This window comes from Ochotona curzoniae, unplaced genomic scaffold (genome assembly GCF_017591425.1).
Source record: "Ochotona curzoniae isolate NIBS_2020 unplaced genomic scaffold, NIBS_Ocur_1.0 scaffold_4506, whole genome shotgun sequence".
Taxonomy (NCBI): domain Eukaryota; kingdom Metazoa; phylum Chordata; class Mammalia; order Lagomorpha; family Ochotonidae; genus Ochotona; species Ochotona curzoniae.
The window spans coordinates 44,528,567-44,549,537 of record NW_024467119.1 but is presented as its reverse complement, the minus strand read 5'-3'; the positions used below and the strand labels follow the sequence as shown (position 1 = coordinate 44,549,537).

The 20,971-nt window shown below is 47.6% G+C and overlaps 1 protein-coding gene across 7 annotated transcripts in view; it reads left to right on the top strand.

The window, feature by feature from the left end:
• The window catches only part of LEF1 (lymphoid enhancer binding factor 1), a 124,653-nt gene extending 105,699 nt beyond the window's left edge, over window positions 1-18,954 (top strand). For 4 of the 7 annotated variants that reach the window (XM_040967403.1, XM_040967400.1, XM_040967405.1 and 1 more), the window contains 3 exons: window positions 3,477-3,525; window positions 4,144-4,184; window positions 17,754-17,844. In XM_040967403.1, the coding sequence (XP_040823337.1) occupies window positions 3,477-3,525; window positions 4,144-4,178 (84 nt within the window). In that variant the 3' untranslated portion in view covers window positions 4,179-4,184; window positions 17,754-17,844. Of the gene's footprint in view, window positions 1-3,476; window positions 3,526-4,143; window positions 4,185-17,753 lie in introns of all 7 variants that reach the window. The other 3 variants (XM_040967401.1, XM_040967399.1, XM_040967402.1) reach the window with 1 other exon arrangement.
• Window positions 18,955-20,971: the final 2,017 nt, after the last annotated feature.

The window sequence follows — 20,971 nt, the reverse complement described above, 5'->3', positions numbered from 1 at the left end:
ATGAAGGTAATGGCAGGCAGGCATGTCTGAGGTCATATATCCCACATAATGAAGCTCACAAAAAGCTGATTCCTGGGAGGAGGTGCACACAGTGGGTTTGGTTTGTGCTCCTCCCTGTGACCAAGGGCAGGAATGCCCAGCTGTTCTTTAGAAGCAGCTGCGTGGTCCAGTCTCTGCGTGTCGCTCTTGGGGTGGTTTTAGTAACTGCTGGATGGTCAAGAACTGCCTTGTGTTCCTCCTCTGTTATTTTCTAAGCCTTGCAGCAACCCACTGGTGTAGATGTTGCTATTCCATTTTTCAGGTGAGGAAATTGTATGCTTGCAGACATTAAGTAATTTGTCCAGTGCCATGTAGTGGGGTGGCTAAGCTGCAATTTACACTCGGGAGTCTCTGACTTAAAATCCACACAGTTGTCTTTGCCTGTGTGGATTAGCTCAGTCTTGTGGTGCCTGCTTAGGAAGACGAGTATAGCTGAATTTTTGTCCTTTAACCAGGCTACTGTTCTCCACCCAGTAATCACCATCTCTGTCTGCTCTGTCCTTTCAGTGGGAAGCCCAGTCCCCCCACCTGACAGGTGTCCACAGTGTTACCTTCTAATCCAGTGCCATGTGTCACTTGCATGTGGTTTGCCTAAGAAGAGGGAGCTGACCTACCCTCTCCTGACCTGTGTTAAGGGCCTTACTGTGCTGTGTTTTAGCATTGCTTGTTGGATATTTCACAGTCTTTCTAATCCTTAAGCTTTGAATCTCAACTTTTTAGAAGACGTTAGGGAAACCCAGGGTGCATGCACTGTGGCAGTGTGTTAAACTACCACCTATGGTGCCAGCATCCCACATTGGCACCAGTTTGAGTCCTGGGTGCTCCCGTTTCTGATCCTATTCCCTGCTAATGCACCTGGCAAAGCTGCAGAGGACAGCTCAAGTGCTTGGGCCTATTACACCCGCATGGGAGACTAGGAGGAAGCTCCTGGCTTTGCTCTGGTTCAGCTTTAGCCATTGCAGCCATTTAGGGAGAGTACCACAGTGGTGGGAATCTCTCTCTCTCTCTCTCTAACTTGAGGCCTTTGAAATAAAATAAACTTTTACAATGCACATGAACACACACACACACCAATACGTGCTTACATTCACAGATCTCCTCCCTGTTTCCTTATCTTGCTTTTATCCCCATGTAAGGATGGAAAGAAAGCAGTTTACAAGAAAGCAAGTATAATGTGAACTTACTGTAATATTTTCCTTTGCCCACTTGTTACCAGAAACCGTTTTGTCTATATCTTGAATGAAGGGAAAATCCAGCATTGTTCATTCTGTTTTTTTTTTTTAATCAAAAAGGAATTATATCAATCAGTAAGACAACCAGGAGTCAGACAAGTCACAGTACTTAACCTAAAGATTCTGTGCTAAAAAATAACAGTTTAGGAATAGAACCTGAAGATAAAAACCAAGGTAGCTAGCCCCAAAATACCATCCTGGTATTTACTGAGATTGTGTTAAATAGATATCATAATTTAATAGTAAAATGTCCCATTTGATAGTGTCATTATTTTTTATGAATTCAGATTATTTCATGATTTATTTCAGATTATTTCATGATTATTTATTTTTATTTAGTGTGGCAACTGAAGTCTTTACAAACTACCGTTTTCTTGGATTGAGTTAGACAAGTATGTGCATTGCTTGAGCTTTCAGGTTGAGTGCTTCATGTGTTCCAATATTATCTAGTTTGTGTAACACTAATGAAAATATTTGAGTTGATCACACAAGAATTTTGTTTCCTGTGTAAATTGACATTGGTTCACCCAGACTTCCTAGTTCTTCTTGTCCAATGTCAGTGTCAGTTCATGTGCGACACTGGCTTAAAGCTAGATTACCATATAAGCAGTGTCCTATCAGCCCTGGTCAGTCCGATCAGCTGATGGGGCCCAGGGAGCCACCGCATCCTAGCATGTGTCTGGCAAAGACAGGCCTTGCCCTGACCAGCTGCTGTCAGGCAGCTAGGTGTTGAAAAGCAGAGCCTCTTAACCATTTCTATCAGGAAGCCAGTCACAGCCGTGAGAGTGGGGCCCAAAAGACAAGTCCCACCTGGCTGAGTAGGGGGTGGGGACAAAATGTGGAAAACACAAGATTCTGGAAGAGTTGACACTTAAGACTCAGCATTGCAAGGCAAATAGTGCTCTCTGCCAAGATCAGAGAAGAAAGAGTAGAAGAACATTCAGCTCAGGGGATGATGCTTCCAAGGTGCTCACCTATTCCCCAGGGAACCTCTTGTGATCTCAAAGAGCCCTCCATTGTTGGGAGCCATTTTCCAGGTGACAGACAACTGCTATTTGCCAAAAGAGTTTCTGAAGATTGTTTGCAGTCAACTTTTCAAAGCTTCACAGCCCCCATGGCCATGAGATGTGAAGAAGAACCAGACATGTATTCACTTCCATATTTCACCTTTCTGTATTAAGGGTGTTACAGAGTTTTCTTTGTTAATGTGATTATCACAGCAGACATCAGATAGAACCCTTGGATGAGATACACATTCTAATAGAGTTAGTTGAAGATCCCTAGCATACACTGGTGTTTTCCTGTTCATACAGCTAGAAAGTGGCTGTACTCTATTTTGATAGGTAAGCAGCTACAAAGAAACATGGAAAATTAGATCACTATCAGTGAGTTGTTTTGAAACCTATTTAAAATTGAGTATATATAGGGCCCGGTGCGGTGGCGCAAGTGGTTAAGTCCTCACCTTGCACGCCCGGGATCCCATATGGGCGCCGGTTCTAATCCCAGCAGCCCCGCTTCCCTTCCAGCTCCCTGCCTGTGGCCTGGGAAGGCAGTCGAGGACGGCCCAAAGCTTTGGGACCCTGCACCCGCGTGGGAGACCCGGAAGAGGCTCCTGGCTTCGGATCGGCATAGTATCGACCCGTTGCGGCTCACTTGGGGAGTGAATCATCGGAGGGAAGATCTTCCTCTCTGCCTCTCCTCTCTGTATATCCGCCTTTCCAATAAAAAATAATAAAAATAAATCTTAAAAAAAAAATTGAGTACATATATACATTATTGTTTCTAAGGAAGCGAAGTCCCTCCTCTCTGGCTGTTAACTCTGGCTTCCCCATTTGGTCCTACACTTCTGCCTCTCTGTCCTTGGTTAGGTTGGACGCAGGCCACAAGGGCCACAAAACATCAGCACTGTGGGGCTTCCAGTTACCGGGTAGAATTCCCTGTGAAGCTCACCTTGAGCTCTTCTAGCAGTGGGTTCTGAGTACATGGTTAGTAAGAAAAGGGGTGCCACATGAAGCTAGATTTTTATGAAGGAGGTTCTAGGACCACAACCCTAGTCCATTAAAGAGAGAGAGAGGAGAGTATGAGAGAAAGAGAGAGAGGTGTCAGCACCTTCTGTTTGTTGCCTGCCTGCCTGTACTCTGATGTGACATTCATGTTCTCCCAGTGCAGTCTCTGAAATAACAATGTGCATCTCTCTTCCTCCAGGGTAAGAAGAAGAAGAGGAAGAGAGAGAAACTCCAGGAATCTGCCTCAGGTAGGCACCATGCGACTTGGCAGTCACTTCTCATGCTTCTACCAGACGGCTTTAAGTGTGCTCGCGTCCTCCCATAATTCTGCTCTGTGATTGTAACGTGTGACTCTCGAACTTTCTTCTCCTTCCTGAAATCTTTTGTAACAGTTCTGAGACCTCTTAAATGTGACTGTGGGAAGGTACATGTCAAAACTCCCAAAAGCTGTCACCTGGAATCCTGATTATGAACTGTGGGTTTTGTCTTGTTTCTTGCTTTAACTAAACTTCTTTTTTTTTTCTATATGCATAGCTCCTCAAAAACGTATATGTTTTTATGATGATTACATGTTTACCCTCTATTCCCCGAGAACCTTTTGTGTGATTTGAGTTTTTGAAAAATATAAACCATAATGTTAGTTTGGCTTTCTTGTACATTAATTGAGGCATCATTGAGATCCCACTTATTTCCCCCTTTTCCTTTCCTTAAAAATAAGTCCACTACGTGTACTGCACAAATAGAAATGGCAGGTGTAATAACCATGAAAAAGCAAACAAGTCTGCGTGGTGTTATAGCTGCTACATATATGGAAATGTACAAAAACCTCTTGAATAAAAATTTGTTAAAGACACAATTTTCTGCAGGTACAGGTCCAAGAATGACAGCTGCCTACATCTGAAACATGGTAAGAACGACTCTCTGGTCCTACTGCTGGCATTGGCTGTAAAAAGAGGCACTTGCTTATGAACTTTTTTTGCTCATACTGATTCCGTTCAGCATTGCTCCTCAAACAGGAAAACTCCACAAAAAATCAAATCCGTGCTTTTAAAAATCTGATGACTTTTATACTGGCTGTGACTTTGCAATATAACGTGCTTTCATCTCTTCTCTCCCTTTTACCTCGTCTGTTCTTTCTCCATCCCCTCTCCTATAACTCTTCCTTCTCCACCACTTCTTACTGACTAGAGACAAAGAACAAAATGCGTCGTCCTTGGCAAGCTCAGGGGTGGGTGGGAGGGAAGCCTTTGACCCCAGGACCTTTGCTCTACAGAGCCTTTTTCCCGGTTGACATGTTGTGTGTTCACTTGGAAATAATTGATTGGTTTCTAGTGAGAAAGAATAACAACCTCCGTTGTTACTGTTGTCATCTGAGAGTATATCACGGGCACTTGTTTCTCCTTTCCAGTTAGTTTTTATTGGTCACCATTGCTAGAACTCTTTCTAGTATTGGTAAGTGGTATTGACTTCGCTTTTTTCTGGTCTGGTTATGTTTTTACACCTTCTGGCACCTAGGCGGAGCTACAAGGGCTCCCATCCTTCTGGTGGGAGACCTGAGTCAGGTGCTCTGTGCTAGGGGAAGCCTTTTTGATCTGTATTCAGACTTCCTGGGTTTTTCAGAATCCCATCATTGTGGGTTCTGTGATCTCAAAACTCTTCCAGGCTAATCCCAAGTGAAAGGAGAGCCCCTCCTCCATATACATTATCACATAGTAGACCCAAAATATGACGCAGCCCCGAGTTCTAACCACATCTGAGGAACAGCCTGAGCTGTTCACTGCAGCCTTCCTCTGAGCAGCCTCGTGGCTCAGCACTCAGACTTTCTAGGCGTAGTCCCTGCCCCAAAACCCCATGGCAACTCAGAAGTGAACTTGGTGAGGAGCATTGGCTGCTCATATTCTGTGTTTCTTTTTGTTTCCAAGAGAATGACAAACCAGTCACTCAGAACTTCCATCAGGCCTTTGCACGCCCTGCCTTTCCCTAGGAAGCCTCAAGAGCACAGTGTGCTGAGGGCTTAACCGCTCAGCGGTAGCTGGCACCAGAATCTTTAAAGTGAACCACTGCTACTAAAACTCATGCAGAGTGGATTTTCATGCCTTGAGAATTTGGTGTCCTTCGTGCTTAATGGTGCATAGTATTCTAGTGGCCAGCGTAGCGGATAAAGCTACTTCCTAGAATGCCAGCATCCCTTGTAGACACCAGTTCATGTCCCAGCTGTTCTTGTACTGTCCGGCAATGGCGGACAGGGGAAACAGGGGAAGATGGCCTAAGTGCCTGGGTCTCTACTTCATGGAAGACCAGAAAGAAGTTCCTGACTTCTCGATTTGGCCTGCTCTAGCACCGGCCCCTGCCAGCCATCTGGGGAGTTGGCCAGTAGATGGAAGATCTCTCTGTTTGTAACTAACTTTCAGAATTTGAAAAAGTCTTTTAAAAAGTTTGAAGCTATTCAAGATGTAAAAGATGGTGCTTTTTTTTTTTTTTTTTTTTTGTCCTGAAATGTGTCCCATATACTCTTCTTTTAAAATACTGGTTGAGTGTCTCTAATCAGAAAATCTGAAATACTTTGAAATCCAAAACTTGGTAGAAGCAGTCCTGTGATCGTTATGCTCCAGTTTTTGGGTGTCAGAGCAATTCAGCTTTTCAGGTTAGTGATTTTCTGTTTGTGCAGTCTATACATGTATTCCAAAGCCTGAACAACTCTGAAATTGGAAACGTTTTTTGGTCCAAAGCATTTCAGATAAGGGCTTCTTAACCCAAAACTTTCATTTTTTTCCTGCTAATTTGTGCAAACAAAACAACTACCCCCGCCACCTCCTGACAGGAAAAGGCACACACACACACACAAATAAACAAAATAAAATCTCCCACAAAACTTCTCATCGGGCTTCAGCTTCTGGGTGAGGCATGAGCTCACAAGAGCCTGTAAGAGGGCTTGCCCGCTCAGCCCTGGGGTATCCGTGCAGCCATTGGCATCTGTGGAGAGCATAACCAGCAGTCATTTGCTAAGAACTGTGAAGCAGAGGGGAGCTCAAGGTTGATACTCCCCAAGATTTGAGCCAACACTGATGGTATTCCAGCTGTTCCCTGAATCACTATAGACACCAACCAGCTTTCCTGTGAGGTAGCCCCGATCCACGCTGAATGCTCAGTAAATAACTAGGTGTAGCTGCAAGACCCAGAAATGTTGGAATGGCTGGGGCAGGGGAGGTGCTTACTCTCCAGTGCTTATGACTTTGTCATGTGGGTGCTTGATGAAAGGAAAACAGAGAGCCCCTCAGGAACTGCTTTAGGCTGGGCGACCAGAGTAGACTCCTCTGAGAGACTGACTGTGGGCAGTATCCACCATTAACCCAGGTTCATTAAAGGCCTCCTGTGCTCTGACACAGTGCCAGCGCAGACTGAGAGATGAGATGAGAGGAGTGTTGGAGAAAATGTAGACGAGGAATGAGATCTCCAGGTGCTCAGGGTAGCCCCAGATCAGCTGTGCAGCCAGGGTGGGTTCTGCAGCTGTGAGCAAGAGAGTTATGCCAGGCAACCTCTGAGACGCCTCCAGTCCAGCAGCCTGGTCCACACTGCCCCCTGTTTCCTCATGTGGAGTCCTCACTAACGGTTCTGTGGAGATATAAGCTCCTGTAAAGCTTGGGAAACACTTGTACGCAGTGCAGGTGCTCTTGGCATCTGTCCTCTCCTGCACGCTCCCCATCCCCAGCATGACCACCATCTCTGCTTGCAAGTTGATTTCCCGTTGATACAACCAGTGGATCTGAGTGGCTGATTGTCTGCCAGACCAGTCTGTGGTTGTCAGCTGAGGGCAGATAAAAAACATGTGATGCGAACCAGGCCTGGGGAGAGTATGATGTGAAGCCCATGCCCAGGTCGACAGAGGACTGCACCAGGAAGAGGCTTTGTATTTTTTGTTTGTGATTTTTTTTCCTTTTGAATGTGTTGAGCCCTCTAATGTGCCATGGCAAAGCTGAATGATAAACTAGTGTCATTAGAGAAAATTGTTAGTAACTTCGGCCTTTGGGTCCAGGCCGCAAGGAATGTCACTCGAACCATAGACAGCTCTCACTCTCTGCATTGTAAGAAGCAGGTGCTTTCAGAAGGAAAGGCCTCAGCTCAGACAGGGAACAAAATTCATCTGAAAATTATATTCCTTCATAGATGTGTGGGTTTCATGTGACATAGGAAATGCCACTGTGTTCGCCTGCCACCTGCAGCCCTGTGCAGGGGTAGGCCTGTGGGCAGGCAGCCCCTCCCATACCAGCTGTATTCCTGGCGTGTGTTTCTGTGTGTGTGCGTTACAAGAACTTCATTACACTGACATCCGTTTGAAACAAAATGCAATCACATTTAACACTGCAGCGGCTTTCAGGGTAATTAGGGGTCAGAGGTGATCCACAAGCCAGGAATCTTTTGAGAAAGCCAGTCCAGGCTTTTTGGTTTTGAACAACTTTGTCACTTGTGCACATGCTCAGGGCCTCTGCACATCTACCTGGAAAGGCTGCTATTGTGGAAGCTGAATGGTACATTCACTCAGCAGGCATCCCGTGGGTGCCACTGCAGTTTAAGCGCTGCGTTAGGCAGAGAGGGTGCTCACTAACTAGCCTCCACCTCTGCCTGGGAGCTTCCAATTTAAAAAGATACTGAAAGCATTACAGAGAGAGGCAGAAAGGGGGAGGTGTTACATCCACTGATTCACTCCCCAGAAGGCCACCACAGTTAGTGCTGGGCCAAGCCAAAGCCAGGAGGCAGGAGTTCCATCCGGATCTCCCACATGGATGGCAGGGGCCAAAACATACAGACTGTCTTCTCCTGTCTTTCGCAGGCCATTAGCATGAAAACTGTGTGAAAGTGGAGCAGCAGGGAAATAAACTGGCAGCCATGTGGGATGCTGGCATCTCTAGCGGCAGCTTTCCCACTGTGCTGGCCATGTGCAGACATAATAATGAGTAATACAACAAAATGCTTCCTTGTGTGAATGAGTTGCATATAGTGTATTATATAAAAATAAAGAAAGAAGCAAATATTGGCTCAGTGGTTAAGACACAACTTGGGATGTCCAGCTCCTGTATCGGGGTGCCTGGGTCTGGGTCCCAGCTCTACTTTCAGTTCCAGTTCCCTGCCAATGTGGGCCTGTGAGGCAGTGGATGATGGGCCAAGAGCTTAGGCCTGTGGGTCACTGGGACTGAGCTGACAGCTTCAGCTTTCGTCTGGCCTGGCCCTGGCCATTGTAAACATCTTGGGAATGAACTAATATCTTCTCTCTGTCTCTCTGCTATTCAAGATGAGAAAATAATAATAATAAAAAAGAAGAAATAGAATAAGATGTATCCAAATATATCTGAAAAGCCTTCGTAGAGTAGGTGGTATTTGGGCATCTGGTGAGGGAGTCCTTGGGTTTTGTTAGCACAGTGATTGACTTGGTGTGAGTTTCCAGTGTGCTGGTCTATGTCTGATTTGGAATATGTAAGAGCTGAAGAGTTTGTCAGACGTTATCATCAAACGCTAGACTTGATTTTCTTCCTGGTTTAACCAGTATTCAGAAGGAATTGCAGAATCGGAAATATTGAAACACTGGAGAGTAATCACTCTGATTTTTCCCACTTAAACTTTTTGAATTAGTTTATTAACATTTACATTAGCAAAAAAAAAAATCCAAAAGGCCAACTTTTCCAAAATTATATAGATGGGAAAGATATGTTTAGGCATTTTAACGTATTCTGTATTATATAACATCAAAGAGCTGGCTTTAAAGTAGAAACAAGCTACTTTGAGAAAGCAGAAAAGCCCTCTGGTTACACACAATCCATGTGCTGCTTTTGGCTTTGGCTTTATCTTTGTCTTGTAGGCTTTGTAAACTGAGTGAATGAGTACAGCTTCTTGTTCAGTAAATATACAAATGTCAGCTTTGATTTCCCTGAAGCCAACAGACGTATGGTAGGCACCATGGACGCTTGGTGGGCGGCAGTTGATCATGCACGGCTTGGGTTCATAGAGAGAACAGTTCACAGTTCAGCAGCGGGGGGTGTCAGTGCCATGAGCTGGGTAAGCCTGGGAAGTGGGAAGCCTCCCCGCAGGGAGACATGCTGCTGAGTGGAGCAGAGACCTTGTCACTCCTGGTGCCAAGACTGTCACCCTGAGGCTTTGGTGCAATCTCCATCCAGAGCCAAGGCATTCAAGTGCCAGGGTGTGCTCTAAATATGTGCACTGGTCTCATTGAGAGAAAATATTTATTTCCCGTAATTGACCTGGTAAGCTTGACACTTTTGCCTGATCTTTCTGTTCCAGATATGCCTCTGGGTATTTGCTTCTGGGTTGGCATGTTTAGTTAGAAAACAAAGCCAAGCTCTGTAAAAATAATGAAGGAAGTTGGAGCCGGCTGGAAAAATTGAAGATCTTGTCCAAAGTCTGGAAGTAAAATTTGAAAAATGGCATCTGGTCTTTTATTCCTCGTGTTTCTGTAGCACAGTTAGGAAGCACATGACGTCGAGTTATAACTAAACAAGCAGAAGGCACAGAAAGGGGGACTTGGGGTGGGGCATGGCTGCCAGGTCAGGGGCCACCAGGGGTCCCTTAGCAGGGGTGGCAGTACCTGGCTGTTCACCTACATCTGCACCCTGCTCAGCACTGACCTTTGTCTGGAGGTGCCCTGCAGGGGCACCTTAGGCCCGCTGTTTGGCCACAGTCATGGGTTAGAGCCCGTGGAAGAGACTGTCACCTCTCTTACTCCACTTGGAAAGGGAGGTCTGGGTGAACCAGAAAGGCTACCCATGGCACCTTCGCAGAGTACTCCCCTCCAAGGCAGTGGCCTGCTCACAGCTTCCCTGTTCTTGAACTGTTTGTGTCTACAAATCCCTGCTATACCCCTCCCTAGAATGCACAAATCAGTGATTCCTGGCCATGGTGTTGTTTAGGACTTGAAAGCATGTGGCAGCTCAAGTCAGGCTTGGTCACACACAGAAACAGAAATGGTGGTAGAATGACGTTGTTGGGTTTGAATGTGCTCTATCTGGAGTGCAGGGTTTCACACTGTGGTCATTTGTCCAGGGTGGCTTCCGTGCACTCTTGTGGCAGGAGTCTTTGGAAAACAAGTAGAGTTGGCCCTCTGCATCCACATGCTCCACATATGCAGATTCAGTCAATGGCAGGTTGAAAATACTCAGGGGAGAAAAATACCAACATTTCCAGAAGGTGAAGCTTGAGTTTTCCACACAGGAAGCAGTATCCTGAATCCATGTGCGTGAAGGTGAGTGGTCCTCTGCCATTCCGCTGGTCCTAGTGCATCTCCAGCACTGGTTTGGCTGTTGTTGATCTTGAGTCTCCTTTTCACACTGTACAGATGGGCCCTCTGTGGCTGTGTCTGGATCAAACACAGATAGATAATTTTGCTTCTTGTCATTATTCCCTAAACAATACATAACCATTTCCATAGAATTTGCATCATTTTAGGTATTATAACATGGAAATGATTTAAAGAATAGGAAAATATTGATTATATATCAGTAGAGTGCCATTTTATACAAGTGACTCAGGCATCCAAAGATTTTGGCTTCTGTGAGGGGTGCTGGAACCAGTTCCTCCTGGAGCCTAAAGGGTAACTGTATAAATATTAAAAAACCCAATACTTACTAGGAGGAACTTACCCTACAGATTAAAAAGATGGCTTATAGAACCCACAGCTCTGCCAGAGAGAGGCAGGCAGGGTAGCCTCGCCAGGAATGTCCACCAGGCTCTTTGTGCCTCTTGGATCTGCAACTTCTGAAAATACCTTCTTTCCCACCTCTGCAAATCCACTTCCTCAGTCCTTGGAGCTGCGTGTGCAGAGCTCCCAAGCCCATGTGCTGGTACAGGATCAGTCTCCTGAAGAAAGCTCAGCTCAGGACAGATGTCAGGTTCACTGCTGTGACCCCAAGGACACAGGGCAGCATGCTGGCGGGAGCTTCCTTCAGTTCCTCAGGGAGGTGAGGGAGGGTGGACAAGATGATTTGATAGAGGCAGCCGTGTGTTAAGACACAGGGAAAGGTTCACACGTGTGGGGCCAGTGTTTAAAATCTCTGTGGCTGGGATCCTTGCCATCAGTTCTCCTTTCTCCCCTTATTGATGCAAATAACAGAACTGTCTGTAAGTTGCCATGTGATGCAGAAATCGGAAACCAACTTAAGCTAGCGAGTTTGATTATTGCCATTAAAAGTATAGGAGAGGGACAGAAACAGATAAGACTAGTATCAACATTCTAAAGATGCGTACTATTCAGAGTCCGTGGAAGCCCATAAAATAGATTCTGATGGATACATTAGGATAGTTTGTAGAATGAGAAGAGTGATTTCAGATTTTGTAGAATAACATACTTTTCTCCCAGAAGTGTGTGTAATTGAAAATGAACCCTTTGGATAGAGGCGCTTCTGAGACATCTGTAGGTTTACCACTTGACGCATTGAAAACACTAGTGGGTGGGTATCTTTAGCACCAGCATGCACTGAGGTTAAATATACTTTATGATACAGCAGTAACAGGGATGTGTAGGTTTGCTGCTTTTCTAGATGAGCTCAAATCATGCACAGTTTTTAATAAACAGCTCTGCGTGTGTTTCTTGTCTTCCTCTGGTGTTTATCTGCCTCCCCCACCATAACATGTGCTTGCTCTATGGACTTAGGAACCAGAAAATAAAGCTTACTTGAATAATGAAGAGGAGGTCAGATTGGGGTGTAGACTGCCCACTTAGAGGGTTGAAATGTACTGTTTTGGGTACATAAATTGTTAGATTTCATGCCCTCCATGCGTTCTTCCTCTCTGCAGCTGGCAGGTAATAGCTAGGGAGCAGGGTGTGGCAGGGTGGAGAACAGCACCCAGTGAGCTCTGGCAAAAGAACTTCATTGTTTTTGACAGAATGAGAGAAATTAAAGGCATCCAGCTGAACAGCATAGCTCATTCTTGAGCTACCATTATAAATTCATATGCCATCTGAAGTATCCCAGGTTTGGGGTATGTTATCTGTTAGCAGCACACCTTTTGGCCTGCCTTCCCGGGCTGCTCTTTCTTGGTTCACCTTCAGTCTCCTGTAGGAGACGCTGTACGTGTTTTGCAGGCTGCACTGCTGGTTTTAACTTCCTACCAGCACTTCTGTACATGACGAGGTTCTTGCTTTCTCCACCCTACACGTGTTGTGAGGCTGGAGCCACGAGGAATGGACTGGCCTCTACAGACCATGGCTTCTGCCCTGAGTTCTAACAGAGGCTTGTGCAAGTGTTACTGCCTCTCATACAAGAAAATATGAGGAACTTGTCCAGTGCCATGGGGCTGGAGTCAGGTTCACAGATCCATCTTTGATCCTCTATCCCAATACACCATAGGAACAGACTGTTGACTGTGCCCCTCAGGGTGCCAGGCACTCACAGAGCCCTTCATTCTGTGTTCTCTATCCCCTTAACACCCTTGGGAGATAGAGTAGCTCCTTCCTTGTCTCCACTTTAGAGATGAAGAAACACAATCAAGTACTTGGCCAGGACAGCCGAGGTAGTTAGCGAATGGTTCGAGGAGCCAGCGACAACCCAGGTGTTTGCTCATGGCCTAGGCTCTTCACTCAGCAGCATCATGACCACCCTACACATAGTAAAGTGTGAAATAAACTTGATTTAAAAAGAAGTAAAGCTGAGAACATGCACTGATCCTGTGGCCACATTTTTGGAAGATGACATTAGCATCTTTAGTGTGTGAAGATTTCCCAGAGAAATATGCGCTGCGCAAAGAATTGGGAGGTAGAGAAAGGAGGTGTGCCCACCTCATTGTCCCTACCAAGCACCTCAGTGCCCAGAGCTAGAGCAAACCCTGCCTGCGGCCCTTTCCAAGCTCTGCTCGAGTCCTCCTTGGGGACTGGTAGTGGCCGTGGGGACCAGCCAGGCTGTGTGTGCTGGGAGGCCCAGCCTCCCAGGATGATGTGTGTCCTCATTGAGAAGGCCTGGAAGCTCCAGGTGGATGATGGGGAGAACCCCACACTCCCCCAGAGTAATCTGTAAACAAGTCTAGGCCTGTGAAGAGTGATCACAACATTCCCAAGCTCTGCCTTGAATAACCACAGGGGTGGAACCTGAAGCCAGGCCAGGGTTAATGACCCCCTGCTCACACCTTCCAGCCATCTTTGTGTTTGGGAGGGGACTGTGTGGTCCTGAATGCCCAAGGACCAAGGACACATTCCTCCTAGAAATAAGCCCAGTGCAGCCTTCCTAACTACACATTTTCTTATTTCCCTTTTTCATATCATGCACTGGGTTTACCGCCAGAGAGCCCAAGCTAGAATTTTTTTAGGTCATGTTTTCATCTTAGAGATTTTAAAATGCCAAAGTTAATTCATACATTTGGTTCCTTAAAGACATTTTAAAGGTTTCTTTGAAAGTCAGAATGATACAGAGAATATCCATCTCTGGCTCACTGACTGGCTCCTCAGATGGCGACACCAGCTGGGACCCAGCGCCAAGACAAAGCCAGGTGCCTTTTTCACGTCTCCCACATGGTGGCAGAGGCCTCTGATTCACAGACTTTACCAAGAAGCTGCATAAGATACTGTGTAGCCAGGACTCAAACTGGCTGTTGCAATGTAGGATGTAGGTGCTGCAAGTGGTGGCTTAACCTGATGTGCCATGCCAAATCTGCATTTTTTTTTTCTTTTTTTTTTTTTTGCAAGGCAGAGCTCCCACCACATCCCACATACTCACAATATCCATGGTGCGTTGGGGCCAAAACCTGGTTAAGGACATCAGTTGCATGGTCTGCACTCCACATCAAACTAGGTTTATTCCTGCTGGTGTAGCCCCCAGGAGGCAGTGCGGATGGCTCAGATGGTGGGGAGTGAGTGTCTGTCTCCCACATGTGGCTTTCTCGAACCTGCTTTCCGATAGGGCTGCTCTTGGAGTACCTGAATTGGTCAATATAGTCCTGCTGCCCTCAGGACAGAGGTGCTATTGAAGGACAGATGGGAAGAGAGACAGTGAGTGATAGCTCTAAGACAGTGCAGCCAGGACTCAAAAGTTACAACACTGGGAGGGCTGACCTGAGGCAAGGGATTGAACCTTTTGTAGCCCCAGCTTCCTCATCTGCACAAGGACCTGCAGAGCTGTGACAGTGACTTGAAATGGGGGTGTGCACCTCAGTACCCAGCAGCCCGTATTTCTCCTCTTTCCTCACCAGTTGCACTAAACAAGGCCACCGCCATGCCAGTATGGCCTGGGGAGCAGCCCGGCCCTGCAGTCTCTATGGGTTACCTCAGGCCAGTTGTTTTATGACCACATGCCTGTCTCCACTGCTTTGAAAGACAAGCTCTAAACTAGCCCAGTCATGCCTGCTTCCTGCTCTGCTGTCGGCACCCCCGCTTCCTTCACGCGCATGTCAGCTTGTGCAACACAAGAGTTCACGCCCTGAAATAGCAGGCTTCTTGTCAGTTTCCCCCGAGGCAGAAAAACTTGAACAGTTGTGTGGGATGCCTGCTGCATGGCAATTTCTGCAATTAAAATCCACATCTCTGCCCCTTTCTCACAACACTGGTCTGAGATTCTCTCACCCTTCACAACTGAAAGTTCGTTGAGGCTGCTCCTGTTCTTTTCTTACTGGCAGCAACTGGGTGTAGGCTGTAAAGAGGAACGAGGGAGGGGTCTTTTACTGAGGGTTGCTTTGTCTGGTCCCACCCGGACAAAGCAGGTGATGGTTACCCAGCCAGCTGTTTCTAGAGCCCAGCTTGATGCAGGACTTCCAGGGTCACACACCCACATGTGGGGGTCATTACCCTCTCCTCCGTAGGTCAGGCCCCTATGCAGGCTGGCTTCCCACCACCAGCAGAGCCTGAGGGAAAGGGGCGCTGGGCTGGGATTTGAGCTTAGGGATGATGGATGTCACTCATCTTCCTTGCTTCCCTTCCTTGAGTGGTGGTTGCCCCCCAGAAACAGGTGCTCTCCTGTAAGCTTTAGGTAATTGGGCTGTGCCCAGCAGGGTGCCTAGTTTGCCAGGGGGTTTTGTGTGGGTCTCCAAGAGCAACATGAGGGCTGCCATTGGCAAGGACACACTCACTGTCTTGGAGCCGCCGGACCAGCGGCTGCTGTGGGGCCTCGTGAAGGAGCCAGCCCAAGTCTTCCCATGTGGGAGCCCGGCCTAGCTACACTCCCTTTGAAGCTGAGCGCAGCCCCAAGAGTAATTGCCGGCTTTGATTGCACAGGCCTCGCGGGTGGGTTGGGCTGTGCTGGGGCTCGCCTGGCCCAGCCCAGCTTCCCCACAGCCCCCCAGTAAAGCTTCAGATGTGGGAAGGCTCCAGGCTCCGGAGCCTCATGCCTGTGGTTTCTTGAAAAGAAATCTTGATTTGACCTGTTTTCTGTCGGTAAAACAACACTGGGAGGCCCCCTCTCCTCCCAGCTGGAGGTAAAAGGCGGCCAACCCCGGTCACTCCATGGGGAAGAGCAGCAGCCGGGACAGCCCGTCCTGTTTGACAGCAGGGGGATTTCCTTGCCCCTTTGAAAGCACTCCCGACACTCTCCGGAAATCGCCCCCCCAGGGGCAGAGCCCTCTCCAGAAGATTCTCTGATGCCTGCAGCCTCATGTGAGGTGGCAGTACTGGGGTGATGGCTTGGCTGCAGAACCCCAAATTACAGGAGGAAGTGATTTCCCCAGAGGCCACAGGGAGGCGCTGTGCAGGCAGGGCACGCAGGGTCCTGGAGGTCAGCAGTCACCTCGGGCAGCCGCTGGGTTGTGCCGTTTGCAGTTTGTACTAGGGCTTGTCAAAAAGAGGTGAAAACACCTTTAGGAAAGCCAAGGGAAGGGCAAAAAGGCAGCCACAACCTGGGAGGAGTCAGGCCGGCTGAAGAAGCAGGGGCCACAGGCCTTGTCTCCGTCTCCTGACTTTAGTGTTTGCCAGGGAGGGGTGCTGGGGGCACAGCCTTCCCTGCCCAGAATCTGACAGTCCTGCTGGGCGAGGGGGTGGGGTAGGCAGGTCAGTCTGAACCCCAGTGCTATGGGGAGCTGTGGGGAAGAGGTAGATGCCCCAGGAAGAACAGCCAGGCCCACACCTTTGAAAATCTGTGCCGCTAAAGGGCAGCTGACATAGGACTCCAGGCCAGGCTTTCCCGGGTGAGCCCTGCTGCCTTCGCCATGGGTCCTTTGGAGCTGCCCAGAGCTCCAGTGCCCAGGGGGTGGAGGGCACCTGGGTTACATGGGGCAGACACAGCGCCAACAGCACGTTTCTTCCCATGACCCAGGGCAAGGTCAGTTCCACCCAAGAATAGGAATTGAAATCGTCACTGAACTCTGCTCAGCTGCAAACATTGCAAAGCCGATTTCCTCCCGCTTTGTTTTTGGTGTTTGGGTTTTACAGTAGCTCTTCAGGTGTAGAAATTGTCCCTCCAGGTTCGCGTCCGTCCTGTCTGGGGGCAGCACTGGTGGTGACTACAGCAGGGAGTGTAGCAGGTGTGTCACCACGCTGCATGTCATTGGCCCTCGGTGAGGAGCACCCAGCCCTAACAGGTCAGCCCGAGTCGTCTGTGATTCAGCTGTGTCAAGACTTCCTTTGGGTTCTCCTCTGATTTCTCTTTCCACTAGAAAGCATAAATTAGGATTTGGAATTCTCATTATTTAGGATCATTCTTAAAAGGGGGTTGGCTGTGTGGCAAGGATGTCACAGTCCCAGCCTTTAACGTGCTGGAGTTCATGGGCAGCCGGGGTGGAAGCAGACCTGACCATGATCTTACTTTCCCCGTGCCTTTGTCTCCGCTGGTTAGCAATGGGGAATGCTCTAGGACCACTTTATACTAGTAATGGTTTGGGGATTTGGGGTTCTTTTTAATGAAACTCCTCCTCCTCCAGCTCCAGTTGCTGTAGCATACTTACTAAGAGAAGGTGATAAAAGCTGAAGTTAAAGAGTCTTGAGAAGTGTCAGGCCTTCAGGAGACAGAGGCCCCTGTCCCTGGGCCAGTGGACAGGAAGGGCCAGGTCAGGCAGGATCGCACTGCGGGAGCTGACCGTGCCCTGGGCAAGTTGGATGTTGTCAGCCCTGGATAGAACCATACAATGGCTCCCCACAGTGGCCTGAATCCGCCAAACACCCAAGAATCCCATGCCTGCCCTTGGCCCTTGCCCACTTTTTCCAGTTGGTATTAGCCTATGCTCGTGATGTTCACACATAGCTTGCTTTGTAAAAACGTGTCTGTTGGGAGAGATTTTTGTTTTTGCATTTTTATGTAGTTTGTACAGTAACCCAAACTCCATCTCACATCAGAACTCCGTAGCTACGTGCCCACGGAGCCAGAGTCAAGATGTCACTCCATGCCTGACGTTCACTCTGTGGCTCCCAGAGCGCAGCCTGTTCTAGCCACCAGCCAGTCTGAACGGTGGAGTGACCAAAGGCAGAGGTCCCGAGTTGGGCTTTTGGCTTAGAGGGTGCAGCCTTTGAAAGGCCTGCGGCAAATGCATTTTAACAGCGTTTCATTTGTTCCTTCTTGAGGTGGAAAACGAAGCTCATTCCCCACGTGCAAAGCCAAGGCAGCGACTCCAGGACCTCTTCTGGAAATGGAAGCTTGTTGAAAACCCAGACTGTCTCCACAGCTTGCCCAGTCGACCCCAAAGGAGCACTGACGCCAACTTCCCCCTGAGGTCACTGCTAGAGACGCCGATCCCTACAGACAATCACTGCCAACCTCCCCACCCCTGCCCCCCTGTCTACTGCAAGAGCCCAGCTCCAGAAGAAAGCATATCAAGATTTTGTCAAAGGAAATGGAAAAGCACACACGAGAATGCTAGCAGGCCCTGGGTCCGCCGGGCAGCTTTTCTGCCCTCACCTCTGCGTGCGCTGCCCAGAGCGTTTCGTGTCCACACTTGTACCCTTTCGGCAAGGACAGCGTCTCGGCTGCGTTTGCCCACCGCGCGTACCTGGAGCCAGCAGCCGGCACGCTTAGCAGCATCGCCAGTGGAGGGATTTGAGGAAGAGTTCCCTCTCCGTTCCAGTCTTCACTTTGCTTTCTCTTCTTTTCTCCTGAAGCTTTTATTTAACGATGCAAAAGGATCAACCTACACCTGCTTGGGTTTTTTTTTTTTTTCCTTTTTTAAACTTGAATTTTTTTTAACTTACACTTTTTAGTTTTGATTTTGTTGTATATTTTGCTGGCTATGAGCTTTTACATAAATGTCAAAGGTCTGGAAAAGTTGGAAATAAAGCGATGAGAAGAAGCCCTCCTTTTTAAAGAGCGATCTTGTCCAAATTTCATCGGCTTCTCTCTCGGTCAGGTGTTGAGCGAGCTGTCAGTGGAACAGCCACATCCACGTCATCGGGAGCAGTTAGCAGTCCTACTTCATTTTCCTTCAGATTTTTTTTTTCCTTTTTAAGTGGTTAACAGATACTTTGAGCAGAGCAGTCTGCAGTGAATTTTCATTTCTTTCCTTCTCACTCCCTTATTGTAAAAAGCCCAGCACTTGAATTGTTCTTACTTTAAATGTTCTGTATTTGTATCTGTTTTTATTAGCCAATTAGTGGGATTTTAATGCCAGTTGTTAAAATGAACATTGGTGTACCCAGTTTTTTGTTTTGTTTTGTTTTTTTTAAATAGCAAGGCACAGCCTTTGCCCCAAACTGTCATCTAACGTTTGTCGCTCCAGTTTGAGTTAACGTGCTGAGCATTTTTTAAAACAAGCTTTGTAATAAAACATTTGGGAAAAAAGATGTGTCTTTTTATTAGCAGTGATGTTCATGATCACACGGAGCTGCTGGCAGTGAACCCGACAGACCCACAGGCATGGCCTGAGCCGCCCTAGGACGGGAGGAACACCTGTCATGCTGTGGAATCTTCCGTGTCTCCCAAACGGGTAGTCCTCAAACGTACCTGCATGGCTGGGGCTGTCTGCTTTCCCAAGGTGTGCGGAGAGGAGAGAGATGCCAGAACAGATAGGGGTGAGGCTGCTGCTACCCGAGCGCCTGACCATCCTCAGAAGCCATGGTGGGCAGCTATGGTCACTGCCAAAAGTGCAGCCACCTTATCTCCTCCTAGCACACTGGTGCCCAAATTGGGCCCCCTGAATAATGGAACTGGTGAAGCAGAGTTACACATTCCCATTCCTAATGCTCATGTGAGATACTTTAGTCTTCTGTTGTACTAGTATACAACTTGCTCCTTTAGCAAACCTGCATGTCTAAAGAATCACTGTCTCATGGTTGCATGCAGCGGTTTTCCATGCCACTTTGAGAACCATTGATATCGTTGTTCTAACCTAAAACCATCTTGCTGAAATTCTGGTTTTGCCTCCCTTCTCCAGCCTGTAATGCAGATGGGGAACAGCTGGCTCCCATCCTTGTAATAACCCTCTACATACTGTACATGAAGATTGCCATTAAATCACCCCTCAAATTTCTCTTCTCCAGGCTAAGTAATCCCAATTCCTTGAACCTTTCATCATCAGCCCTTTAATCATTTTCATTACTATCCCCTGGAACTTCTCCAATTTCTATTCATTTAGTCCCAAACTTGAACCAGTAAGAAAATTAGTATTATGTTCAGGGGACCTACTTGTTACAAAGATTTCATATTCAGGCCAAGCCAGAGTTCCATTTGAAAAGTATCTGAGTTTTCTTGATATGTGTGGACCAAGTAGTTAAAGCAGACTAAAGCTGGAGTTTAGCCAGTTCAGCCCTGCTGTAGGAGGTGACACTGCAGGGTGCAGTAACATTGCTTCTTGTCTGGCTATGACCCTTAATGCTGTCCAGCAAGGAAAGAAACACACTGGGAAACAAACCACAGGCTCCAAGCTCAGCCAGAGCCCACTCAGCTCCCATGTCATCCTCCACATATTTATGAGGCACAAGTAGGATCAACTTGCCAGCAGACACAGGGTCCTGCTATATATATATATCCTGGTCATATATGTTCTTAAAGATGCATTTATTTATTTGACTTGACTTCCACAAGCTTGGACCCATCCTAGTTTTCAGTAGCTCTCAGAAATACACACCCCCCTCCCCAAAAAATCTCAGATGTTGCTGCACTGTGTTCATTCCTGGCCCTTCTGCAAGGGTTCTGGAGGACACTTGTGAGTGCCCTGGAAATTATTTGGTGTGGTTTTGCCAAGGCAACCGCAGGTGGGACTTGAAATTTGCCAACTTTATAGTGGCCCATTTTTAAATTAATCATTTAGTATGACCTGCAAATGATGTCAGAAGTACTAAAATTGCCCTGGAGACAAACCAAGAGGGCCACTCTTCTAGCCCCTGCTGGTGTTTGGGGACAGAGGGTTTGCTCTCTCCTATGAACTGAGCTGGAGCACTTTGCAGGCAAGAATAGCAGAGGGGGCCTGGACATTAGGACATGAACCAGACTACAGGGAGCTGTCATCTGCATCAGGCATTGGGAAGTCAGCAGTTGATAGTTAAGATCTGAGGAGTGAAGTGAAAACCAGCTGAAGGGTATTCTTGCTTCCCTTTATTGAAGAAACTTCTGCTGGTTCTCACCACACAGCAGGTCACAGTCAACTGCTATTGAAAGGAAACCAGCTGAGAACAGGTGTCTGCTACAATCCTTCCCAATAAAATACCCATGCAAGCAGCTACTCATGCACAGTGCACCTGTACCAAAGCTGGGGAAGCCAGGCAGGCAGGAGGCAGCAGTACCTGGGGTTAGGACAACAGGAAAAGTGGTGCTGAGGAAGGCAGGATGGAAAGGGTTGCCCATGTTGCCC